This window comes from Phyllostomus hastatus, unplaced genomic scaffold (assembly GCF_019186645.2).
Source record: "Phyllostomus hastatus isolate PE091 unplaced genomic scaffold, TTU_PhHast_1.1 phas_scaffold_114, whole genome shotgun sequence".
In the NCBI taxonomy this organism is placed as follows: Eukaryota; Metazoa; Chordata; class Mammalia; order Chiroptera; family Phyllostomidae; genus Phyllostomus; species Phyllostomus hastatus.
In genome coordinates, this window is record NW_025334006.1 from 497,417 (window position 1) to 520,136 (window position 22,720).

At 51.9% G+C, this 22,720-nt stretch overlaps 1 protein-coding gene across 1 annotated transcript in view; it reads left to right on the forward strand.

The window, feature by feature from the left end:
- Nucleotides 1-4,266: 4,266 nt before the first annotated feature.
- DENND11 (DENN domain containing 11) overlaps nucleotides 4,267-22,720 on the forward strand; it is a 35,123-nt gene continuing 16,669 nt past the window's right edge. Inside the window, 3 exon segments of the mRNA XM_045855597.1 lie at nucleotides 4,267-4,660; nucleotides 16,416-16,515; nucleotides 17,436-17,594. Of these exon segments, the coding sequence (XP_045711553.1) occupies nucleotides 4,393-4,660; nucleotides 16,416-16,515; nucleotides 17,436-17,594 (527 nt within the window). The 5' untranslated portion in view covers nucleotides 4,267-4,392.

Sequence of the window (22,720 nt, forward strand, 5' to 3'; positions counted from 1 at the left end):
GATGGCTGTGGGTCCTCAGTATCCGACCGTGGGACTTAAGTTCACGGGTCAGGTATGGGTGTGGATAGTCCTCAGTCATTCGATTCTTTTCTTGATCTGCATTCACACTCTCGATTGCACCCAGTGACATGTCAGCCTGTCCCATAATCTGGACTCCTGCCTGGGCCACTAGGGTTTGCCCTGACTGGCTAATGACGCAGAGAGACCTCGGAGGCAGGGAAACCCGGTCCTCGCTTGCATGGCAGGCTGCTCCTGGCAGGATCAAGTGGCTCAGTTATATGAATGCGTTGGTGTGCCTCCGGTAAGCGTTTCATTCTTGTGCCATTTGAGTGGAAAAAAAAATCCCACTTGTGTTTTTGGAAAATGGATAAAGTAATTTTAAATTTGACAAAGAAAAATAATTGTCAAAAAAAAGAGCAGAAGATTTTTTTAAAGAGTACAAAAGACAACCCTTCCAAGAAATAAAACTTTAAATTATGGATGTATATAATTTTTTAATCCTTACCCAAGGATATATTTATTGATTTTAGAGAGAGGACAAGAGGGAGAAAGGGAGGGAGAGAGAGAGAGAGAGAGAGAGGGAGGGAGACGGAGTGGGAGGAAGGGAGGAAGGGAGGGAGAGAGAAAAATCAATCCAATAGGTTGCCATCATAGGTGCCCCGACCAGGGATTGAACACCTGCAACCTAGGCATGTACCCTGACTGGGAATCTGGGAATCGAACCTTCATCCTTTTGGTGTACAGGATGATGCAGCAATCAGCAATTTAATATTGCACTTTAAAGGAGAATTATCATCATAGGACATCAAAGACTTATTTAATAAGTAATGTAGCAATCATCGGTTAACTATTCAATAAGAGATTTTAGAGTCTCACTTCATATCACATATCAATATAAACATCAAACAAATTGAGATCAAAATCATTCTACGACTACCTAGAAGAAAATAAAATTGAACGTCGATCAGATTTCTGGGTGTAGGCCAACTTTCTAAATGTCAAAGCAGCATAAACAATCACCAAAAGAATCGCTAAATTTGACTACATAAAATTTAGAACTTCAGTATTTCATTAAGCAACTAGGCTGTATAGAAACCACACAATAAATTGGAAATGGTACTAACAAAAATTACTCCAGGCAAAAAATGACTCTTCATAGCGCCTCCAGGAGCCGTGCAAAGGGGTGACAAGAGCGGAAGGCCCCCCCGGGACCAGTGAGCAGACGGCGTTCCAGGCAGACAATTGACGGAAGAGGGACCACGTGTCCCCGGCGTGCAGTTCAAAACCGTGATTAGGTTCCGTCACAAAACATTCCCTTAAAACAAAATGTCATTCTCATCCGAAAAACCGGCAAAAAAGCTTTCAAACGGCAATGTCACACTTGGACAAGAGTGAGAGGAAACGGACGCCGTCAGACACCTGCGAGTCAACAATTTGTCGGCACCACCGAGAGACCCCGAAGAACAAGAACACGAACACAGTTTCGCCCGGCGTTCCCATCTCCGGCAGCCTGGCACGGTCAGCGATTCAAAGGCTGATTGCTTCTGCCCTGCCTGTCACCTCTCATTCTGGATTTCATTCCTCGCCCGCTCGCTGCCTTGCCCGCGCGGCTGTCAGCCTGATGCGAAGGGGTGTCTGTCTCCCTCACAGCAGGGGTGGGCAGACGAGAGAGGCCCCTACTGCCAGTTCAGAGTGGACCTCGGCCAGCGCTGCAGGCACAACGCAGAAAGGGAACGGGCTTGCTCTTCCAGCAGGGAGAGCTGGAACGGTTAGGTAAATCTGCAAACACACAGATAATGGAAACCATTAAAATGATGCCTGTAAAAAGTGCTAACAGCACAGCAAATGGTTGCGTTCTAATGGTAGAGAGTAAAGATACGAAATTGATATGCGGCCTGGTTTCTACATGTAGACAGAGAAAAGAAAAACATGTACATCTATCACCTATTTTAAGAATAAAAAAGGCCCAAGATGGGGAGTCTAAAACCACACCCTGGGTGGGACTGGGACCCATCGGCCGCCCACGCGGACAGAGCCAGGCAAGGACCCGTGCTCGTCTCAGCCCTCCTGTTGGGTGGACAGAGGAAGAACCTCCGCGAAGAAATTTGGACTACAATCCAGGGATCACCCTGGCTTGTGTTTTAAATCCGTACTGCCAGCGTGATTCAAAGAACCTCAAGCGGAGAATTTAACCCGAAATAGGCTTGGGTTGGTGGCGCCCCCAAATGGCTGACAAAAAGCAAACACGAGTAAATCTCTGGGGAGAACAGGACCTCGGAGAGGCGGGCAGCAACTGTGAAAGATCCCGCATCCCGGGACTGATGCAGCAGGACACGCAAAGCCTTAAAAGGGGCCGGTTCGGGGGTGAGACTACAGACCAAAAGCACTTTAATGTAATGCATGCTTTATACGCACTATGTTTTTATAGATTGCAGACATATTTAGATGATGTGGATTCGGTTTACATAATGTATTTTATATAGTGACGGTATATTTAGTATTTGGAAAGCAAAATAATTTCATTTTAAACTTTTGTCGTAGGGGGGTTTTCGAGGAACTCGTTGAAAAACACAACATTATCCCAACATTCTCCTGAATGGGAGGGCCCTTCATCCCTCCTTGCCCCTCACCCTGGGCTCCCGCCAGAGCCATCCCGATAACTCAGTCCAGTGAGCCCCCTTCCTGTCGTCTTGTGAGAGTCCGGGGACACAGAGAAGGTAACTGAGGGTCAGACTGTGAATGTGTTGAGAGGGGTATCATCGCCATCATTAACATTTTTTTACTTATTTTTAGAGAGGGGGAGGGGAGGGAGAAAGAGAAGGAGAGAAACATCATCAGTTGTTGTTTAAGTGCCCGACCAGGAATAGAACCAGTGACCTTCCTCTTTGCGCTTTTTAGGAAGACGCCCAGCCAACTGAGCCACACGGGTCGGGGCGCCATCGTTAATAGTTTTGAGCACTGTTATGTGCAAGCTACTGGACTACCGCTGGCAGGAGGGGCCCGCTGTACGAAGGCACCAGTCTCCTCTTGGCTTAGCTGACAAAGGGTCGTGAGCGCCCCTCACGGGCCGCGGTAGGAATTGGAAGACAGACACGAAGGCCGGGGCGCTAGAACCCGCACGTCCGTGAAGACTGGACGAGGCGATAGATTCAGGGTTTGGACATTTGGGGCTTCTGTGTATACAGAACATTGACTGGGGTGTGGGTATTAGGTGTTTATTTCCTGGGGGTGGAGGGCGGGGCTCACACAAAAGATCAGGAAACTGAAGTCGCTCGGGGGAGGAAGAGCCAAGTCAGGCCTAAAGCTGACGTCTTTGGGAATTAAGGACTTTCTGGAGCCCCTATTTTGTGGTTTACAACAATAGCATTTTGAGTGCCTCCACCACTGGGGTAAATCTGGTGGCTGGATCACTCTTTCAGAGGAGGGGGGAGTCAGAATTAGGAATAGCTATTAAAATAACGGGAAAGAACATGGTGAGGAGAGAGACTTGTTCAGACACCTGACTCTGGGTTCACGCTGGGCGTTACCCAGGGGTGTTCATGCAGGCCCTTATCCCGAGCGCCAGAGACGTGCTGACAATAAGATTTAACCCCTCTTCCCAGGGAGATGATCAATGACTGCCCAAGACTGCTACTTCGAGGCCAAAAATCTACGACATAACAATAAAGAACCTATTTATGCAGCATTTTACAGCCCCCTCCACCCCAAATAGGAACTGCTTTCATCGTATAGACTTAGTTCAACCTCTCCCCGACTCCCCAAGGAGAGGTGACCCTCCACCACGCTCCGTGGAAACTCAGTCTGAAATGGATGGGGAGCCCCAGGGAGGCCAGGGCTCACTAGACGGGGCTGGGGACATGCCACTCCGGGCCGGACCCCAGCCCAAGCCCAGCAGCACCTGGCAGGCAGTGCTCCCTCTCGTGCCTCTCGTGAGTGCTTCAGTTCCCAGCACAGCGGCGGTCTGGCCGCGCACCCAGGGTTATGTAATGCGCATCTGTCATGGTCTATGTGACAGGGGGGCTTAAAAAAATAATGGTGACATATAAAATTCACAGCGATAGTTATCCCACGGAATGCTAGGTGAGACGGCACCATCACCCAGGCACAGGTAGTCAGATCCAGGTGGATGTGCGGCAGGTCACCAGGCATTTCCCACACCCGAGCGCGCATCGGCATCCAGGCTCTCTCACACCAGGCACGCAGTTCGGGGGAGGCCGCTGGGAGGACTCCGTCTCCGGCGGGAGGGCGGCGGGGGCAGGGCGGGGCCGCACGGGGCAGGTGCGGGCCTCGGGCGGCGGGAGCGCGGGGCTCCAGGGGCCGGCCCGCCAGGCGAGTTCCGCAGCCCGCCCCGGCGCCCGCCCCTCGCCGCCCGCGGCTCCTCCTCGCTTCGCCATGGTGGAGCGAGGCGACGCGGCGCCGCTGCTGCGCTGGGCCGAGGGCCCCGCCGTCTCCCCGCCGCAGGCCCCGGAGCTGCAGGCTGGAGGCCGGGGCTGGGGCGGCGGCGGGGGCGGCCGGGTGGCCGCGGAGCCGCGGAGGAGGCGGGAGACCGAGGAGCTGGGTGCCTCCGAGGTGCTGCTGCAGCCCGGGCGCCTGGAGCTGGGCGACGTGGAGGAGGACCAGGTGGTGGCCGTGTTCGTGGTCACCTTCGATCCCCGCTCGGGTGAGAGCCTCTCGGGGACCGGGGCGGGGAGAGGGTCGCCGCCCCCACACCGGGCTCCGCGGGTGGCGAGTGGCGGGGGAGGGGCTCGCGGCGCGCGCGCCCACACACCTGCACCCCCACCCCGCCGCCGGGCGCCTGCGGGGCGAGCGGGCCGAGTGCGTGCGGTCCGGGCGTCTGGGCGCGGGGCGCGGGGCTTTGTTCGCTGCACCCTCCGACCCCCTCTGCTTTCCGTCGCGCAGCTTCTCAGCGGTTCGGGGTCGGCGCCCCCGGCCCCACTGCCGTGTTTGCGCTTCCCCAGTAACAGAGGGTCCTGTTTGCGGCCACGGACACACGGGCTTTTGTTTTGTTTGCGTGTTGGGCTGAAAGGTCCCCCCCCCACCTTTAAGAGGAGGAACGCCCTGCAGGTTGGCTCCTGAAACTGAGTGTCCGAAGCTCGCTCCCGCCCTCCCCACACCCACCCCGCTCTCCACCTGTCCCTGCTCGGGAACTTTCTAAGCGGCCAAAGTCACTTTCTCCGATCGCATTATTTTGAGGAATTAATGTGGGCGGTGTTTGGAGGGAGGAGGGGCATGGGATTGGGGGACTGAGCTGGAGACGGACTGAAGATCGGGGAAGCCTGCTCAGGTGGGCCCTTGGTGTCCGGAGAACGGAAGGATGGTGGCACGCAGCCTTCACCCGGGCCACCCGGTCAGGAAGCGTGCACTTTCGCGGTGAGAGACCTCACGGGGTCAGAAGTGAGGGGACAGATCCCTCGCTCGGCCAGTCCTGGCCCGCGAGGGGCCTCTCACCCGAGAGTTGCTTGTTGCTTCCTGATCTCCTTTGGAGGCGGAGGGCGAGGTCATGACTCCGCGGTTTACGAACGCCCAGGTGTGCCTTTGTGTCCACGAACTCCCGCGGAGTTGCTGGCCTGCGGAGGGCCTGTTAGCGCAAGATGCACACCTGCTGCTTTCTGGGATTCCCCTCCTGGTCCTGCCGTGGCGAGCGGGGGCCCACTGTGGAGAGTTGGGTGGGTGCCGTGCAGTGGGGTGAAGCGTGGTAAGGACCCTGAGAAGGGGGTGCAGACAGGGCAGCAGGGAGGGTGCCCGCGAGGTAATGTGACTGTGCTCGGGGAGTGTGCACCAGCGGGACTCGGCAGTGGCCTGCACTGGGAGGAGACCAGGCCTCTGACTCTGCCTGTCCCTTGGCGGCGTCCCCGTGGCTCTCACGTGGTTTTGACTGCGACCCACCCCGTGAAATTAATCTGACATCGGATGCATATCCTCACGTGCATACTTTCGTGACTCCCGCAGAAGTGTCACGAAATAGTACCAGCCTCTTGTACGTGTATGTAGTGCGTACTGGTGCTTCCTAATCCATTTGTAAAAATGTTTATGCTATTCACACATTGATTCACATATGCTTAGGCCTCCCGGACACCAGTCGTTTGAAAAGCTGTTCTTTTTTGACCAAAGTAACCCTTCCTGCTAGACAAAAACAGATACTTTGTAATTGATAATATTCATTATACCCTAGCGCATCACCTACAGGTCAGTATAGCAGGTCCTCCAATAACATTGTTTCATTCAACTGCTTTTGTGATAACATTGATGGGTGGGGGGGGCAGGATCGATTCCTGACCAGGGCCGCTGTCTGTGGAGTTGTCACATTTTTCCCTGTCCCTGTGTGGGTTTTCTCCTGGGACTTCAGTCTCGCCACCCCCTCCCCCCGCTCCGACTCCCTGCATCCCAGGGATGGGTGCACGAGGTGAATGGCGTTTCTAAATGGCCCCATCTGAGTGAGTGTGGGTGCGAGTGTGGTTGCGAGTGTGCCCTGCAGTGGACAGGTGTCCTGTCCAGGTTGGTTCCCACCCGCGCCCTGGGCTGCCAGGAGAGGCTCCAGCCACCTGCGACCCTTAACTGGCACGAGCAGATTGGAAAAGAGTTATTTTACTTGTTTGTGTTCCTCTTCCTCAAATGCACGTGTAGCTAACATTTCCTTCAATGTTTAATATTTGAAGCATTTTTCGGGGCCTTTATTTAGAAAATTGATGATGTTTTTGAGACCAGAAATAGGTTGTAGGAACCTACCTCTTGTTTCTGTCCATTAGCCTTTGGTAAAATTGGTTTTGTCATAGGCCCTTTCACTCTGAAGCCTCAGTTGGGAAGACCCGAGGCAGGGTCCAGGTTAAGTGAGGACTTCCTGTTGATGGGAGGGTGAGATTCAGTCTGGGAAGTGCTGGACAGCAGCAGACGAAATGGGGCGTCGGCGGGGGTCTGCCTGAGCAGTGGTGGCTCTGGCAGAAGCAGGCAGGGAGGGGAAGGAGGGAGGAAAGTCCCGTGTCAGCCACAGGTGCAGCGGCTACAGATGAAAGCAGGCCGGCGCCCTCGCCCTGCCGGGGCCGTGGCCGGCACAGCCGGTCCGCGTGGGGGCGTGGGTTCGTGTGGGCCAGGCCCCAGCCCCGTGCCTCGTGGTTTTTCAGGCCACGGTCAGTGTGGAAAGAAGGGATTGCGAATGATTCCCGGACACTGACGTCACGCAGGCAGGCGTTTTGCTATAAGGCTGTTTCGTTTGATCCTGGTCCCCACCGTTACCGGATGACCACTTACACCCAGTTTATACGTGAGGCTGTCACTCTTCTGGATACAGAAGAAGAGAGTAACTCTTTTATACCGTTAGGTACGAGGTTTGGAAGGCTGGGTTGGGCATCCGCAGGGACAAATCTGAGAAGACGTTCTTTCCACTGGACTCATGATTGGAAGATGATGGTTGGTGTAGGGTCTACAAATGGTTGAGGACTTGGGGGCTTGTGGGTGTGTGTGTGCATGTACACACACACTCTCTCACTCTGACATCCACACACTCAGCCTTTATCTGCAGCAGGGAGTCCCCCGGATGGCGGTGCTGGCCATCTGGGCCACAAAGCTGCTATTGAAACCAGGCCCAGATGCTCGCGGCGCAAGCTGGCGGGAGAGGGTGGCGGCCAGAGGGTACCGCTCTCCCATGTGTTCAGCCCGCTCTGTAGGGCCCCGATTTAAAATTTTTATTTTGTTCTGTGGGTTTCTAGTAAAATGTCCTCGCTTTCCTCTGTTTAGTTAAGGGGAAAGGTATCGTCACGCTTGGAAATCCGCCCTCCCCCTCCCCCTCCCCGTGGAGGGGCACAGCTGCCTCGCCCCGGGACTGAGGGCTTGCGTGCACGCCCGAGGCAGAGAAAGCTTCGGACCCCCAGTGCAGGACACCTGTGACTCCTTCTCCTTGGGCTGTTTGTTCACGAGATCCACTTTGAGTGGCTACAGTTTCCCCAGAGTTACTTTCTGGGTGTGTGGGGGCAACTCCTGCCCTGTGTGTGTTTGTATTGGGGTGGCCTGGGGCGTGGAGGTGGGGGTGACGGAGGGGCAGAGAGCCCACTGAGATTTTTAAGGTGTTCCTTTCCCTTTTGTTCTCCTGATTAAGGATGAATTACTCTCTGCGCCTCCCTCAGTCGCTACCAGTGCCTCAATTACACCTAAACACCTATTTAATGCGCTGCACCTGAATGCTCCCATGTTTATGTCAAATGAGTGCACACAAATCACTCCCACGCACTTCAATCTGCATACCCTCTCTGCGCGGCCAATGACGCGCGAGCGTTTCCTTTCCAACGATGGGGCCGGAGGAGCAGCCCGGGGATGAGGGTAGGCGAGGTGTCTGGGGCCTGACCTGGATGCCGCCCAGGGCATCTGACTTGTGCAGACGGTGAGTGGCTGCAGCCTGGGGTGGGGCCGTGACAACGTGGAGTGAGAATGGGGAATCGGGAGGATAATGTTGAGATAGGAAGAGCAGTCCCGAGAGTGGCTGGCGGGCGGGCGGAGACCAGGAGAAGGCCAGTTCCGAGAGCCAGCAGGAAGGTCTGAGGAGGATGAACGCGGCCACGTCCTCTCTCCGCCGTTTCCATCAGATGGCAGAGAAATAGGATTGCGGTCAGTCTCATCAATCCCACGCTGGCAGGACCTTTCCCAGGCGGCTGGTGACTCACCTGCCGTGGTTTTCAGAAGGAAGTCCCCGTGTGGCTCACCGCCGTGAATTCTGCTTCTTCTCTGGAGAGTCTATGGAGGGTAAACCAGGGGCGGGCATTCTAGCGCTCACCAGGGACTACGCACCTACTGTGTGTCGGGAACTATGCTGGGCATTTCAAGGACCTTGCTTTCAATCCCAACAGTCTTCTCTGTGACGACAAGAAAAACCGAGGGCCGGGGCTGCCAGCTCGTCTCCAGTCACAGAGCAGGAGGGAACGGAGCCCAGTGGCAATCCCGGGCGGCCTGTCTCCAGGGCGGGCCCTCCTTGCCCCCACCACACGGCCCAGGGTAAAAGGATACAGGGCCTGGGAAGTGGGAGGTTGTTTTCCATGTGAAATGCATGCCCTGGGAGTCGGCCCTGGGTTGGCCTGGGGCTGACTTGAATTTCCTCCTGCCTCAAGTTTCTTGATGCTGCCTCCTTCTTCCTTGGCTTTGGGTAGGTCCTCCTCCTAGGTGGTTTTCAGATTACATAGTTGCGGCGAATCAAGACCAAAACCAAGTGATACGGGCTGTTTACTTTTCTGGTGCCGGAGTCTGAGCCAGCTCATCTCTTGAGGTCTCTTCCCTGTGGTGTAGAGACCTCGAGGACGCTGGTACTCCTCGTCCTCCCCTCTGGAAGTAGGGCGTGGGTAGGGCACAGGGACAGTGGAAACGGAGGCCCACGGTGGAGAGGGGAAAGCTGGCCCGGGGAGCCGCACCCAGACTTCCAGCGGAGGCAGCCGCTGCTTCCGGCCTGAGACCTCACCTCGGGAGGAGACCCTTGACTGGGAAACACCTGACCGTGAACGAGGAGGAGGAAGGAAGCCGTGTATTTCCCCTTAGCAAGAGACTGTCTTGGCTCCAGAACATGGCCTTTTCTACTTTAAATACATGAGATGAGCTTTCGCACAGGCAGCCGGGGCTAATGCCTGTTCTCCCCAAGAAATGGTGGCTCAGGAACTCCGCATGTGCCCCGGGGGTCCGGTCACTTCACGGTGAAGCAGAAATAGAAGACAGAGGCAACCCTGGGCGTAGATGGGACAGAGTGTGTGTCGCCGAGCCGAGGAGCTTGTAACACGTCACCAGCTCCGAGAGGCCCGCACACAGAGCTGCCAGGCTGACCTTGGAGCGGCAGCTACGTCCGCAGCCGGGCTCTCAGCATCGCTGTCTGGCTCCCCGTGGGTAGTTGAGCTGCCAACCCAGTAAGCTGTTTGTCCAACTTCCTTTAAACATGAACATATTTGCCTTTGCAGGAGCCCAGGTTATGTTCCACCAATATTTACTGAGTGACTGACTGCATGTACACAGGGCAGGCTGCCTCCTTTGTTCCCCCTGGGGACCCCTCCCCAGAAGGTCTCCTTGCAGCTGGAGGCTGGGCAGGGCCTGTAGGTACCTGTCGTAGCCCAAGAAAAGGGTGGGTGTGGAGACAGAAGGAGAGAGAACGAGGGGGAACAGGCATGGTCCATGGTGACGTGTCCCTCTTTGATTGACTGCCCCTGGGTGAGCCCTTCCGTCGAATCTGTCCCAGCCCCAGGTCCCTGGCCGAGTGCCCACAGTGTGGTGAGCACGTTTGGGAAACCACAGGGCTCGGGGTGTGCAGACTGCGCGGGCGGGGCGAGGGGTGGGGAGGCTAAGTTTCTCCAGCGCTAGGTGACTCGCCCCAAGGATTGCTGCGTTTGTGAAATCACTTCCCTCTCAGCCTCAGTGCCGGGGGTGTCCAAACTGCAGCCCACAGGCCGTGTGCGGCCCAGGGTGGCTGTGAATGCGGCCCAGCACAAAATTATGAATTTACTCAAAACATTATGAGATTTTGTGTGATTACGTGTTGCATTGCATTCACTGTGTGGCCCAAGGCCACCTCTCCCCTTCCAGTGGGGCCCAGAGACGCCAAAAGGTGGGACACACCCTGGCACGGTTCGCGCGCAAGCTGGTTTCCAGTTCCCGGGGAGAGCGCAGTGTTTCCGAGGAAGGGTGCCCGGTAGCCCTGGTGCCTCTTCACCCCCTCCTGATGCCACTTTGCCTCAATAGCTTTTCCCCTTTACCGGGACCTGTATCTCACCTTGTGTTTTTCCACGTCTCGGTTATTTCAATTATGTTCCCCAATTTGTTGATTTTTTTTAACCCTCCATAAAGCTGGAAAAACGCTACAGTAAAAACCTATATATCGTTCCCTTAGGTCTTCGTTTGTTGGCATTTCACCGCACTTGCTTCAGCCTCATACTGTGTGTTCTGCTATAAGGTGCAGGGAGAGCTTCTAAGAATCGTAGGCCCAAGGAAAGGGTGGGCGTGGAGCAGGAGAGAGAAGGAGGCGGAAAAGGCTCAGTTGATGGCGACGCGAGTCTCTCTGATTGACTGAGAATCACTGCGCTGTGAAAATAATGCGGTAGAAGTCACGGGTTTATGGGGAAAAAATGGGGCGGGGACATATCACTCAAAACCGGCAGTGATGCATTAAAAAAAATGATGGGAAACAAATTTAAAAAAAAAAAATGGTACGACAGGTTTCCTAGGATCCAGGGTTGAATTCATCAGTACTCAAAACATGGCACTTTACGTTAGAAAAGACCGGAGGTTTGCATATGAAGGAGGTGCTGGAGGGAGAGCTGCGGGGGGAGTGGCGGGTGACAGACACAGGGAGTGGGGGCACCGGGGGTGTCTGCGGCTTGTGTGGGGGGCTTCGCTCGTGTGTGCTCCGTGCAGCCCCGTTCAGCTCAGGGCAGCTTTCTGCGCTTGCATGGGGGCCTCGTGGTCGGAATCACGGATCAGCCGACAGGAGGTCCCCCGTGGTCAGATCGCTGCCTCAGGGATCAGTCGCTGTGGGACTAGCTCAGTATTTGAGAGAGAAAGCCAAGGTGGGGTATGAAAGAAAATTTACATGCTAAATACATACATTAGAAAAGAAAACGTTTTAAAAAGAATGAGCTAAGCGTCCACTCCATGATGTCAGAAAATGAAGGGAATAAACTACAAGGGAAAACACATTTAAAAAATAGCTTTTCGTGTGCACGGTCAAGACCTGCTGGGGTTCTTTTTCAGCTGAAACTCACGTTCAATACCGTTTTGGACCAGTTTCAGGTGTGCAGCTGACTCATATGCCCTACTAAGTGCTCCCCCATTGTCCCAAGCACCCACCTGGCACCACACACAGTCACCACAGTGTCATTGGCTGTGTCTCCCATGCTGTACCTTACATCCCTGTGACTATTTTGTGACTACCTGTTTGTACTTGTTAATCCCTTCCCCCTTCTCACCCCGTACTCAACCCCACTCCCCGCCGGCAATCGTCAGTCTGTTCTCTGTGTCTATGAGTCTGCTTCACTTTTTTTTTTTAGTTTGTTTATTCTGTTCTTAAGGTTCCACATAGAAGTGGGATCATATGGTATTTGTCTTTCTCCAACTGACTTATTTCATTTAGCATAATACCCTCTAGGTGCATCCATGGTGTCACAAATAGTAAGATTTCATTCTTTTTTTATGACCAAGTAATACTCCATTGTATATATGTGCCACCACTTTTTTATCCACTCATCGATTAATGGACACTTGGGTTGCTTTCATATCTTGGCCATTGTAAATAGTGCAGCAGTGGACACAAAGGTGCATATATTCCTTTGAATTGGTGTTTTGGGTTTCTTTGGGTAAATATCCAGAAGTGGAATAGCTGGGTCATGGAGCAGTTCTATTTTTAGTTTTTGGAGGTATCTCCATTCTGCTTTCCACAGTGGCTGCACCAGTCTGCATTCCCACCAACAGTGCACGAGGGTTCCCTCTTCTCCTCATCCTCACCAGCACTTGCTGCTTGCTGGTTTATAGATGATGGCCTTCCTGACAGGTGTGAGGTGGTATCTCATTATGGTTCTATCCTGCATCTGTCTGATGACCGGTGATGCTGGGCATCTCTCATATGTCTGTTGGCCATCTGTGCGTCCTCTTTGGAGAGGTGTGGGCTCATGTCCTCTGCCCATTTCTTAAATTGGATTGTTTGGAGGGTTCTTGGTGTTGATTTGCTTGAGTTCTTTGTGCAGAAACTTTAGTTTGGTGCAGTCTTCTATTTTTTTTCTTTGGTTTCCCTTGTGTTCCACACTCTTGATTACCGTGGTTTTGTAGTAAGTCCTAGAACTGAATACTATTAGTCCTCTCACTGTTTTTCTTAAATATTGGGCTAGCCAAAAAGTTCATTTAGTTTTTTCCATACAGTGCCTCTAGTAGTGCTTTGTTGTCTTTAACTTCATTCGAGACAATTTTGTCAGATTGTATTGTAACAGCTGTCATATCAGCATGCATTTAAAAATACATCAAAATTGGTGATTTTTTGTAGCCATTTTAATATTGAAGATGGAAGAAAATACACATTTTCTGTTTATTATGCTTTATTATTTAAAGAAAGGTAAAAACATGACTGAAATGCAAAAAAGATTTGTGCTGTGTATAGAGAAGGTGCTGTGACTGATCAAATGTGTCAAAAGTGGTTCATGACGTTTCTTGGTCCTGTTGACATTCTGGCCAAATAATTCTTTGCGGTGGGGCTGTCTTATGCATTAGAAGGCATTTAGCAGCACCCCTGGCCTCTACCCACTAAAAGCCAATGTACTCAAAATATCCAAATCAATAAAGTTATTGGTGGAAATGAAAAATGTGTCTTTTATGGAAAAAACTAAATGGATTTTTTGGTCAATCCAATGTAATCTTGGCTATTTTGGGCCTCTTGCCTTTTCATATAAACTTTAGAATTAATTTGTCAATACCCACAAAGTAACTTGCTGAGGTTTTTATGGAAATTGCCTTGAATCTATAGCATAAGCAAATGTGAACTTTCCCCTGCTCACATTCTTCCCTAAAATATCTGTTGTGTTGACACAATTCGGTAAACAGCACATCAGAACTGACCACACACAGACATAGATGTCCTTTCTTCCCCCTGAGCGGTTTGAAAGTAAAAGCAGACATGAGGATCCTTTACTTCTAACACTGGTGCATCAGCGCCCTACGCAGAAGGACACTCACCGGTGTATCCACACGTATATTGCCTCTAGGGAAATTAACATTAAGCCATCAGTTAACTTTTAAACAACATGCCTATCATCAATAAAGCTGAGGGTTTGTTTTTTTTTTTTTCGGTTTTCTTTAGTTTTTAATGCCTGTCTTGTGACAATCGCTGGGCTGTGTTTGGATGTGGAGAGGAATAAGCAGAATCCCTGCCTTGAAGAGGGTCCGTCTCCGGGGAGACAGAGGGCCAGTGCGGTGGAGACAGCAGGCTGGGATGGGGGCCAGGGCTGCTTTTCCCACTTCCCTCGCACTCCAGGGGCGTGTCGTCAGAGCGGCACTCCCTGGGGGCTCGAGAACTCTGCCCCGAGTGGTGTTCCAGAGCCTGGGCTCCATCCCATAGTCCGTCAGCCTGACGGGCCTTCCTTCCCCACCCAGAGGGGCTGGCGTCTACCTAGATGTGAAGAGTGGAATGAATAGGAGGCTGTTCGGTCCATCCGACTCTTCCTGTTTCTGTACGTTAAGGAGTGGCCAGGCACCGAGGAACCAGGAGGAAGGCTTTGGGAACCAGCTGAGGAATGGGGACTCAATTCCATAGGTCAGCTGCATTATGACCTCTGTGTTATGGGTTCAACCCTGAATACCAGAGACGCAAATTAACAGTGGCTTAAGATAGGTTCTTCTTTGTCATGTATCATCAGCCAGGAGATCGCTGGCGCAGGGCTGGCATGCGGGCTCCGATCCACGAGGTCACCCAGGGACCTGGACTCGCAGTGGCTCTTGCTCCTTTGTCCCCTCCACGATGTGCAGGGGGAGCCCTCCCCTGCGTGATTCAGGATGGCTGGTCACCACCTCCACGTTCCAGGCAGCAGGACGGAGGAAGGGACGGCATTCTCCTTCATGGGAAGGCACATTTTGGAAACGACCCACCTCACTTTTGTCCACAGCTCATTGGCTAGAATTTGCTCACATAGCCATACCTCTGAGCGAAGAAGGTACTGAGAAACGTGCTTGTCATTTGGTTCCGCTCCCTGTAAGAAAGGAGGACTGGATACTGAGGGTCAACTTATAGCCCCTTGAATACTAGCGTTTCTTTTTAAAAAAATGCCTTCTATAGAAATATGCCTTAGATGCCCACCTCTTTTAAAGATTTTTTAAAATTTATTTTTAGAGGAGAAGGTAAGGAGAAAGAGAGGGAAAGAAACATCACTGTGTGGCTGCCTCTCGTGCACCCCCGACCAGGGACCTGGCCCACGACCCAGGCATGTGCCCTGACTGGGAATCGAACCAGAGACCCTTTGGTTCTCAGGCTGGCACTCAATACACTGAACCATACCAGCCAGGGCTAGATGCCCCTTAAAAATAGGATTATTGGCCAAAAAATTGCAGAAACTTCCAACACTATATTCATTTCATAATTTCACAGCACGGAGCAACATATAAAGGCCCTGAGAAGTCTTGCAGTGCAGTAATGTGTCCATCTTTATATAGCTTAAACAAAGGTTGTTTGGCTAAAATCCCTTTTTTACAAATGTGTGTTTTATGTTTTGCAGAATCCTTGTTAACCTAACTTTGGAAAACACTCCTTTGGGAGTTGTAGGCATTCTCTAGTTTGCAGTGACTTACATGTTTTTACAGCAGCCCATCTCGTGGTGCAGGCCACAGAAACCTGTGCAGGTAGAGTTGGCCAAGGCGCAAGCCGGGAGGCGGAACCAGGGACTCGGTGTTGCACAGGGTGGCAGCTGGGCAGACTCCGTGTGAGGCTGTGGTCTTTGTGTCTGGTGATGGAGCTCGGCATGTCCTGGCTGAGCAGTCACGGAAGGCAGTAAAATCAGGGAGAGAGAGAGAGAGCACCACACTGGAACTGATGAGGTGGGAGGGGAACCTGGGTCAGTCCGTCACTGCCTCCAGTTGAACGACGCGGGTGTCCTGATGAAGCTGATGCCCAGATTGCTATGGAACCCAACACACTCCTGGCTCAGGAGCCAGAAAAGCTGAAAGAGGACCCAGGGGGAGGTGGGCCTGGCCGCCCCCCCATGGTGTGAGCTGCCTGGTGCTCCTGCCACGCCGACCAGACGTAAACACACAGCGTGGCGCTGCTTCACTTCTGCCTTCCCAGTCTCAGCGGGAAACTGCAGCGAAGGGAGCTCTGAGCAATGGAGCACGGCCTCGCCACGCGTGTGCTGCAGATGGCCTACGGCAGTGCCATTTGTAATAGCGTTCGGTTGAAAATAAGCTAAGTTAGTATCGACAACTAAGTAAACAGTGTGACATACATAGGGTGGAAGTAATCAGTGAGCAAACTATTGCTCCAGGCACCAACATGGATGAATCCTGCAAAAAATATATTGAGCGAAAAGAAACAGACGTGGAAGAATGCAAGCTGTGACCACATTTCTAGAATGTTAAGAGCAGCCAAGCTAATGTATGGCGTTAGAGGTCAGGACCATCGTCACCTTGGGAGAGGGTTGGTGACCCGGCGGGGACTCGAGAGGCTACCGCTGTGCAGACAATGCCCGCATCTTGGTCTGGGTGCTGGCTACGCAGGCATGTGCACACCGGGGAGATTCCCTGAACTGTGCTGTTGTGACGGCACGTCGTACCATGTTTTTCTGTGCGCACACAGTGCAGCGTGGAGGTGGATCGAAGTTCCACAAGTCATCGATGCACTTCCCGGGAAGCCGTGTGTGCTGCTCCCTGCACGCAGCCTCGTTCTCTGCATGCTGCTGTTTTTGTAACCCATGTTCTCCCTTCCCCCACAGGAAACATGGTGGAATGGTGTTTACCTCAAGACATTGACCTCGAGGGCGTGGAGTTCAAGTCTATGGCCAGCGGGTCCCATAAAATCCAGTCTGATTTCATGTAAGTCCTTGTGGATGTGAGTCTCCTCTGTAGCATTTCCTCCCCACCCTTTACTTTCCCCAGAGCATAAGGCTTCTTATTGGGGGTCTGCAGGAGGTGTGTGTAAATGCCCTGGGAAAAAAAATACATATATAGTTTTGTGTTTACATCGTTTTTCTAGCAAGAAGGTCCCTACTTTTCATTAGGTTCTCAATGGATTTCATGACCCAAAACAGCGAAGAACTACCACAGAACTTCTTTCCCTTTCTAAGAAATGACTGGACCTCCCACGAGCTTTGGCTTCAATGAAAGCATGGTGTTTTGGTTTAGTTTCAGTTAGCTCCAGCTGTTTATGTGCTAAAACTGGGAAGTCCAGCTTTCAGTAAGGCCAGTTGGTAGTCCAGTGTAATCAAGACTCTTGGGAGGAGCGAAGAGCATACAGGTGATGAAGCGGCTTTAATCTCCTCGGTGGGCTGGAACCCCGACCAGCCAGTGTGAGAAAGGGGAAGGAAACTCTGTGGCCCTGGTCACGTGCTGCCTTGAAGGCATCAGAGCCCCAGGAAGTGAGGAAAGGGTCAACACGGTTTATGCTGATGAGGCGGAATGCTGGTTCCAGACAGGCCCGCGGAGGACCTGTGCGCCCGGTCATCCGTTGTTAGGCAGGAGCGGAGAGAGGGCCCGGAGCAGCAGGCTTGCCAGAGATCAGGCCTGGCTCCAGCTGGACGGCCCTTGGCGAGCTCCATAATCCATGCGAGCCTTGGATGTCTCGGTCATGAGGCTGAGCAACTTAGGCTAATTGTCCCCCTGAGGTTCTAGGAATGTATGTGTTTTAGGCCAAGCGCTCTCACATAGAGCCCTGGACACAGTTATTTCTTTTCTTGGGGGCTGCATCTCCAACGGAAAAACAAAGCAACCCAGGTTCTCTGTCTCTGATTTCGAAGCTATTTCCGGAAGGGGCCCTTCTTCGGCCTGGCCTGCTTCGCCAACATGCCCGTGGAGAGCGAGCTGGAGCGTGGGGCGCGCATGAAGTCTGTGGGCATCCTGTCTCCGTCCTACACGCTGCTTTACCGGTACATGCACTTCCTGGAGAACCAGGTTCGGTACGTGGCTCACCTACGGCGTGTGCAGGGAGGGGAGGCACCGGGGCCTTGCCAGCCAGGGCCTCGCCAGCTGGGGCCCCGGCGAGCCCTCGGCGGTCCGGGTCGTGTGCCCACGCAACAGGCGCCTTTCCAAGAGCATCCACGGCCGTGCTTCCTCACGCCTCGGGTGCAGGCCTTTTGTTTCAACAGCGTCCTGCATGCTAGTCCTCCCACTGTCACGACCGCTGGGGTCGATTTCGCTTTCGGGTTATTCTGCTACTGACATCAATTTGGTCTAATGAAACAGTTTGCTGTCCTGCACATGGTCTTTGTTTTTCTCTGCCGCAACAATTGCCTCCTCGCCCCAGGTGGGCAAACAGACTCTTAACTCCTTTTAGGCCTCACCATTTATTATTTAGGGTAATTACTACTATGTTGGGTGATAGAAAGGGAGTTCTTGGCAGAACCAGCGAAGCCATTTATTAGTCATTGAATATTCTTTTTCATGATGTAAGCATTCCAGTTTCCTTGCAGATTTTTGAGGGAGAAATCTATCCGTAAACCCTAAAGCACTGTGAAAATTTTAGCGCATTTGCCTCTTCAATGGATGTACGTGTGTGCTTTAAAAAATTCATCCTCTGCATCATACTGCGTTTTGGAAATTTATCATTATTTTGATTTTTAATATAATAATCTTTCTTGATCATTATCTTTGAAAGAACATGAAATCGATTGCTTGTGGAAAAAAATGTACTTATTTAGTAATTTATATAGAAGTGCAAGTGAATTTTAAAAAGCCTCCCAAATCTTACCACTCGAGAGATATCCATTCTCAATATGCAGTGAATGCCATTCTGAAATAGAAGCAATTGTGCAAAACTAGGATTCACATTTTATAAAGATTTAATTTGGTCAAATAGCAACCTGTGTTCATGAACTATATGTAATTTTACTTGTATCTGTCAAGAAAAGACGAAATGAAACGGAAGGGATTGTCAAACTTCAAGGGAATTTTTTTTCACAGTAAGATATATTACTTCTTGATCTGTTCCCCCGAAGTTAAGAAAAAAGATGATGGAAAGCAGGAAGAGATGGCTCCATCCCTATTTTTCCTGAGAAATAACGTGTACAGTAAAGTGCAGGAACCTCTGGACAGGCGTCGTTGGTTTGTAAATCGTGTTTCAGCTGCTGACAGGCGGAGCCCGTTGTCTCATACGCCTGCCCGGCGCCTCCCCCGCTTGTCCCGGCTCCGTTTTATAGAGTGCGAGGTCCGGGACAGGAGTTCCGGAGCCACAGGGCCCACAGTTCTCCCCTCTCAGTTGCCTGTTTCCGACCACATCCCGGGCTCCACGTGCCTTGCTCCACTCCTGAGTTCCTGACTTGACTTATTTCTCGGTTGGTTGGATTTTGCCGTGAAGCACTTTTTTTCCCCCCCATGAAAGGATCGTGGGCGCTGCCTCCCCTGGGGTCTCGCCTGCTTAATCTCTCTGCGACCTTTCCTCTCAGCGGGTCCCAAGCCTGAGTCTTTCTTCCTTCCGCTCGGGAGGCCGCACGGAACGCTGTGCTGCCTTCTATCCGCTGTTGTCCCGGGGAAGTCGCTGCTCTCTGGCGGCCTTAGAGTCTTTCTTCACCTCTGCTGTTTCCGAGCTCCTTATTTTTCCTGGGATAGTCTGTCCCCTTGGACCTACAGACAGACACGTCTTTTACTTTTGACTTCAGGAAGCTTTCTTTCCTTCTGTAATAAAATACTCAGCAGCTTTTCCGTCGCATGTTTTCCCTTCTTCAGGGGCACCAGTTATGCGTGTGTTTTCTCCATATTATCATTTGATGATTATTTTAATAGCTTATAAAGCTAGAGCTGGCCCGAAAGTTGGCTCAGTTATTCCCTGGAGTTGAGCATTTAGCGTGTTTCTCTCCATGTGGGAGCTGTGGCGGACAGCTTCCAGCATGTGTCCCTTTCTTTATTTGAAATACTTAGTTTTGTGTTTCAGAAGTAATATTATAGAGTAAAAAAAAAAACATTTTAATGGGATCCTGACACTTTAAAAAAATATTATTGTTTTGGAAAAAACGAATTTCCCAAACAAGCAGTACATTCTAAAATTACATGAAGGTGTTACTCAGGGTCCTGGCTAAATGGTGGTACCAGAGGCCCCGAGAGACAGTGACGCAGGTGAGACAGGAGAGCCTTCTCCTCGGGGACAGCCCAGGGACAGGCAGGTGCAGGGTGGGCAGCCTGCACTTCCCTGCGGGTGTTCAGGGACCCACGCCACATCCCTGCGTGTCCCACCAAGTCCTGAGAGCGCTTCCCGTCCTCCGCGCTGTTCTTCTCAGAGGCTCAAGGCCACTCAGCGCCGCTGCATCTGATTCCGGCCCACAGGGAGGAGGGAACACCTGGAGGTCACCCACATCGCTTCTCATTCCATTGTCATGTTCCTTGGTCACAAAGACCCGCCCCACAGCAGAGGGGACCGGGAAAGGTCGTTCCTAGGTGGGCTGCCTGATGACCAATGAAAATCCTGGAGCTTCTGTTACAAACAGGAAGTGGGGTGAATGGATTTGGGGGGGGTGTGCGGAATTAGCAACTCCTGCTTCCGTTTGCCCCTCTGGCTACAGAGGTTCCCATGTGTCCTCTCCTTCCCACGAATGGAGGACGTTTTTGCCACCCCAAGAGGGACACAGAGGTTCATTCAGGGAACGCCTCAGGCTGTAACCCGGGACTTGTGTGTGATGTGAGGCAGTCCTTCTCACTGGATGAGGTCACCCTCCTCCCCATGCAAACCCTGTGAAAGGACAGACAAGTTCATCCATTCCCCACCTCCCAAATGCTACATGGGAGCTCGAGTAGAAACCACCACATTAACTCCTGCTGGAAAAGGGAAGATGCGAAATGCAATCGCTAGTCCTTTACCGTAACACAGCCCCGCCGGCTGGGGCTGCAGAGGCTCCTTGGCGAACCTTCGCTTCTGCTCTCCAAAATCCTCTCGGCCGCTTTCCTGCCACGACCACTTCTGAACCTCTTCTTGGGGCTGCATAGCCTTAGAACACCTTTTCTGCTAGTGCAGATTTGGGGGGCTAGCGGTTTCTTTAGGGGTTGGAAAGTCACAGACTTTTTAGGCTGGTGACTATGTAGATCCCTCAAACACCAAACTGGGTTCCAGTTCGTTTGCTTCCAGTTGGCTCCAGGGCTGAGAGCCTGCTGCCCAAGGTCTCTTCTGGGTCTCCGTTTTCAGGCCGGTGGCCTGCAAATTAGTTACTGGTGTCTGTTCTCGGCCCATCCATCTCTCCCTCCTTTTAAGGGCAACTCCCCGGAGGTAGGACCCTCAATCTCATGTTTACAAATGGTCTGACTCCCATGTCTGGCCAAGAATACATTTATCCAGAGAGGCTTTGAGAGAAATTCGTATTTCCTGCACTTGGGGTACAGGAGCAATTGGTTTTTCTCGTCCCAAATGATTAGAGTCTCCATTAATTTACATGGCAGAGCGCAGGGAGAATACACTACCCTTGGGCTGTGTCTCCCTCCACTTCTGCTTACAAACCTGCCAGTTCTTGCCTGTTTTCCTCTTACTCTTGGAGGAGCTCACTTAAAAACAGCAGGGAGCAAGCAATCAGCATCCCGCTTCCCACGGCTGCCCCTACAGCTCCAAGTTCAGGTGACACAGGACCTGTCTTCCAAGTTACTGAGGTTTTAGTACATTTTTTGCTACAGTGTAAGGGGGTTACCAGCCTTAGAGTCTGCAATATCCATTCTCTGACCACCTTCCCTTGCCAGCTGTAAGCCGATGCCACAGCGTGGTTTTGACACTGTGGTAACTCATTTCTGGGTATCACTTTAGTTAGGCAAAGTCGCTTTAACAAAGACATGCAAAGTACAGTGAATCAAACAAGACAGAAGTACAGTTTTTGGTTTTTTTCTTAGCATGATAGTCCCTGAGGGAGAGAAGCACTCCAGCATGGTAGGTGGCTCTGTTTTACAGGGTCATCCTGGGACCCCAGTTTTTGTCTTGTATTCTGCTGTATGATAGAGAAGTGTCTTCATCCACATGGCAGAGACCTGCTTGTTCGCAAGTCCTATTCCAGCGTGCAGGAAGGGGCAAGACACAGGGGCAGTACAACGGGGATCTCAGGAACACGTGGCTTCTGCTCACCTTCCACTGGCCACTCCTTAGTCACTAGCCACGCCTAGCAGCAAGGGAGTCTGGGAATTGTGGTCCTTAACTTGGTGGCCATGTGCGCAGCTAAAATTCGGAAGGTTCTGTTATTAAAGGAAGAAGAGAATGACATACAATGAAGAGTCTTTACCCAGTTCCCATATCCGTCCACTAACCCCCAGAGTCACTGTCAGAGTCTCGTGTCTCTTTCTAGACTCTGGGTACGTGTCTACGCAAACACAGATGCCGAGTCTCATCTCCCCCTTTTCATACGGAAGGTAGCAGGTGTACGTGTTTGGTACCCCGCCCTTCTTTCCACAGTGCATCTGGCCGGTCTTCTCATCACTCCTGTCTTCCACAGTGAGCCTCCTCCCTGTTTCTTCCTGTTGTAAAGGTGCCCTGTGTAAAAGAACCGTGTTTTCTTTGTCAGGTCTTACACTGACAGACACTTGGTTCTTTCCAGTCTGTTGCCGTTACAAATGATGCTGCACCGAGTACCCACAAACAAGTATCGTTCCACATGTGAGCAGAGCACGTGCACGTCAAATCCCCAGAACGAAGGTGGTGGTCCCGAGGGTCTGTGTGTTTGTCACGACCACAGATGTCGTCACATTGCTTTCCGTGCAGATGGCGCCGTTTTGCACGCCCTGCCGTGATGCGGGGGCCTGCTGCGTCCTCACAGCCCGCAGTTCAAAGTTTTGGGGTTTGGGCACTTGGCTAGATAAAACATGGTACGTGAGTAGTTTTAATTTTCATCTCCATCCTCGTCGGGGAGGTTGAGTCTGAGCCATGTGTCCTTTCCGTGAACTGTTCCCAGCCTTTGCTACGTTTGTTTTTGGTCGTTGGCCCTTTAACAATTAATTTCTGGGAAGTTCTTTGTATAATGGGGGCTTTGTTCTTTGTGGTAGAAATTGGAAATATTTTTCCACTTCGTGATTTATTGTTTAGCATTCCTTTTTTGTCATGCAGATTCTTTTCTTCATTGAATTCGTT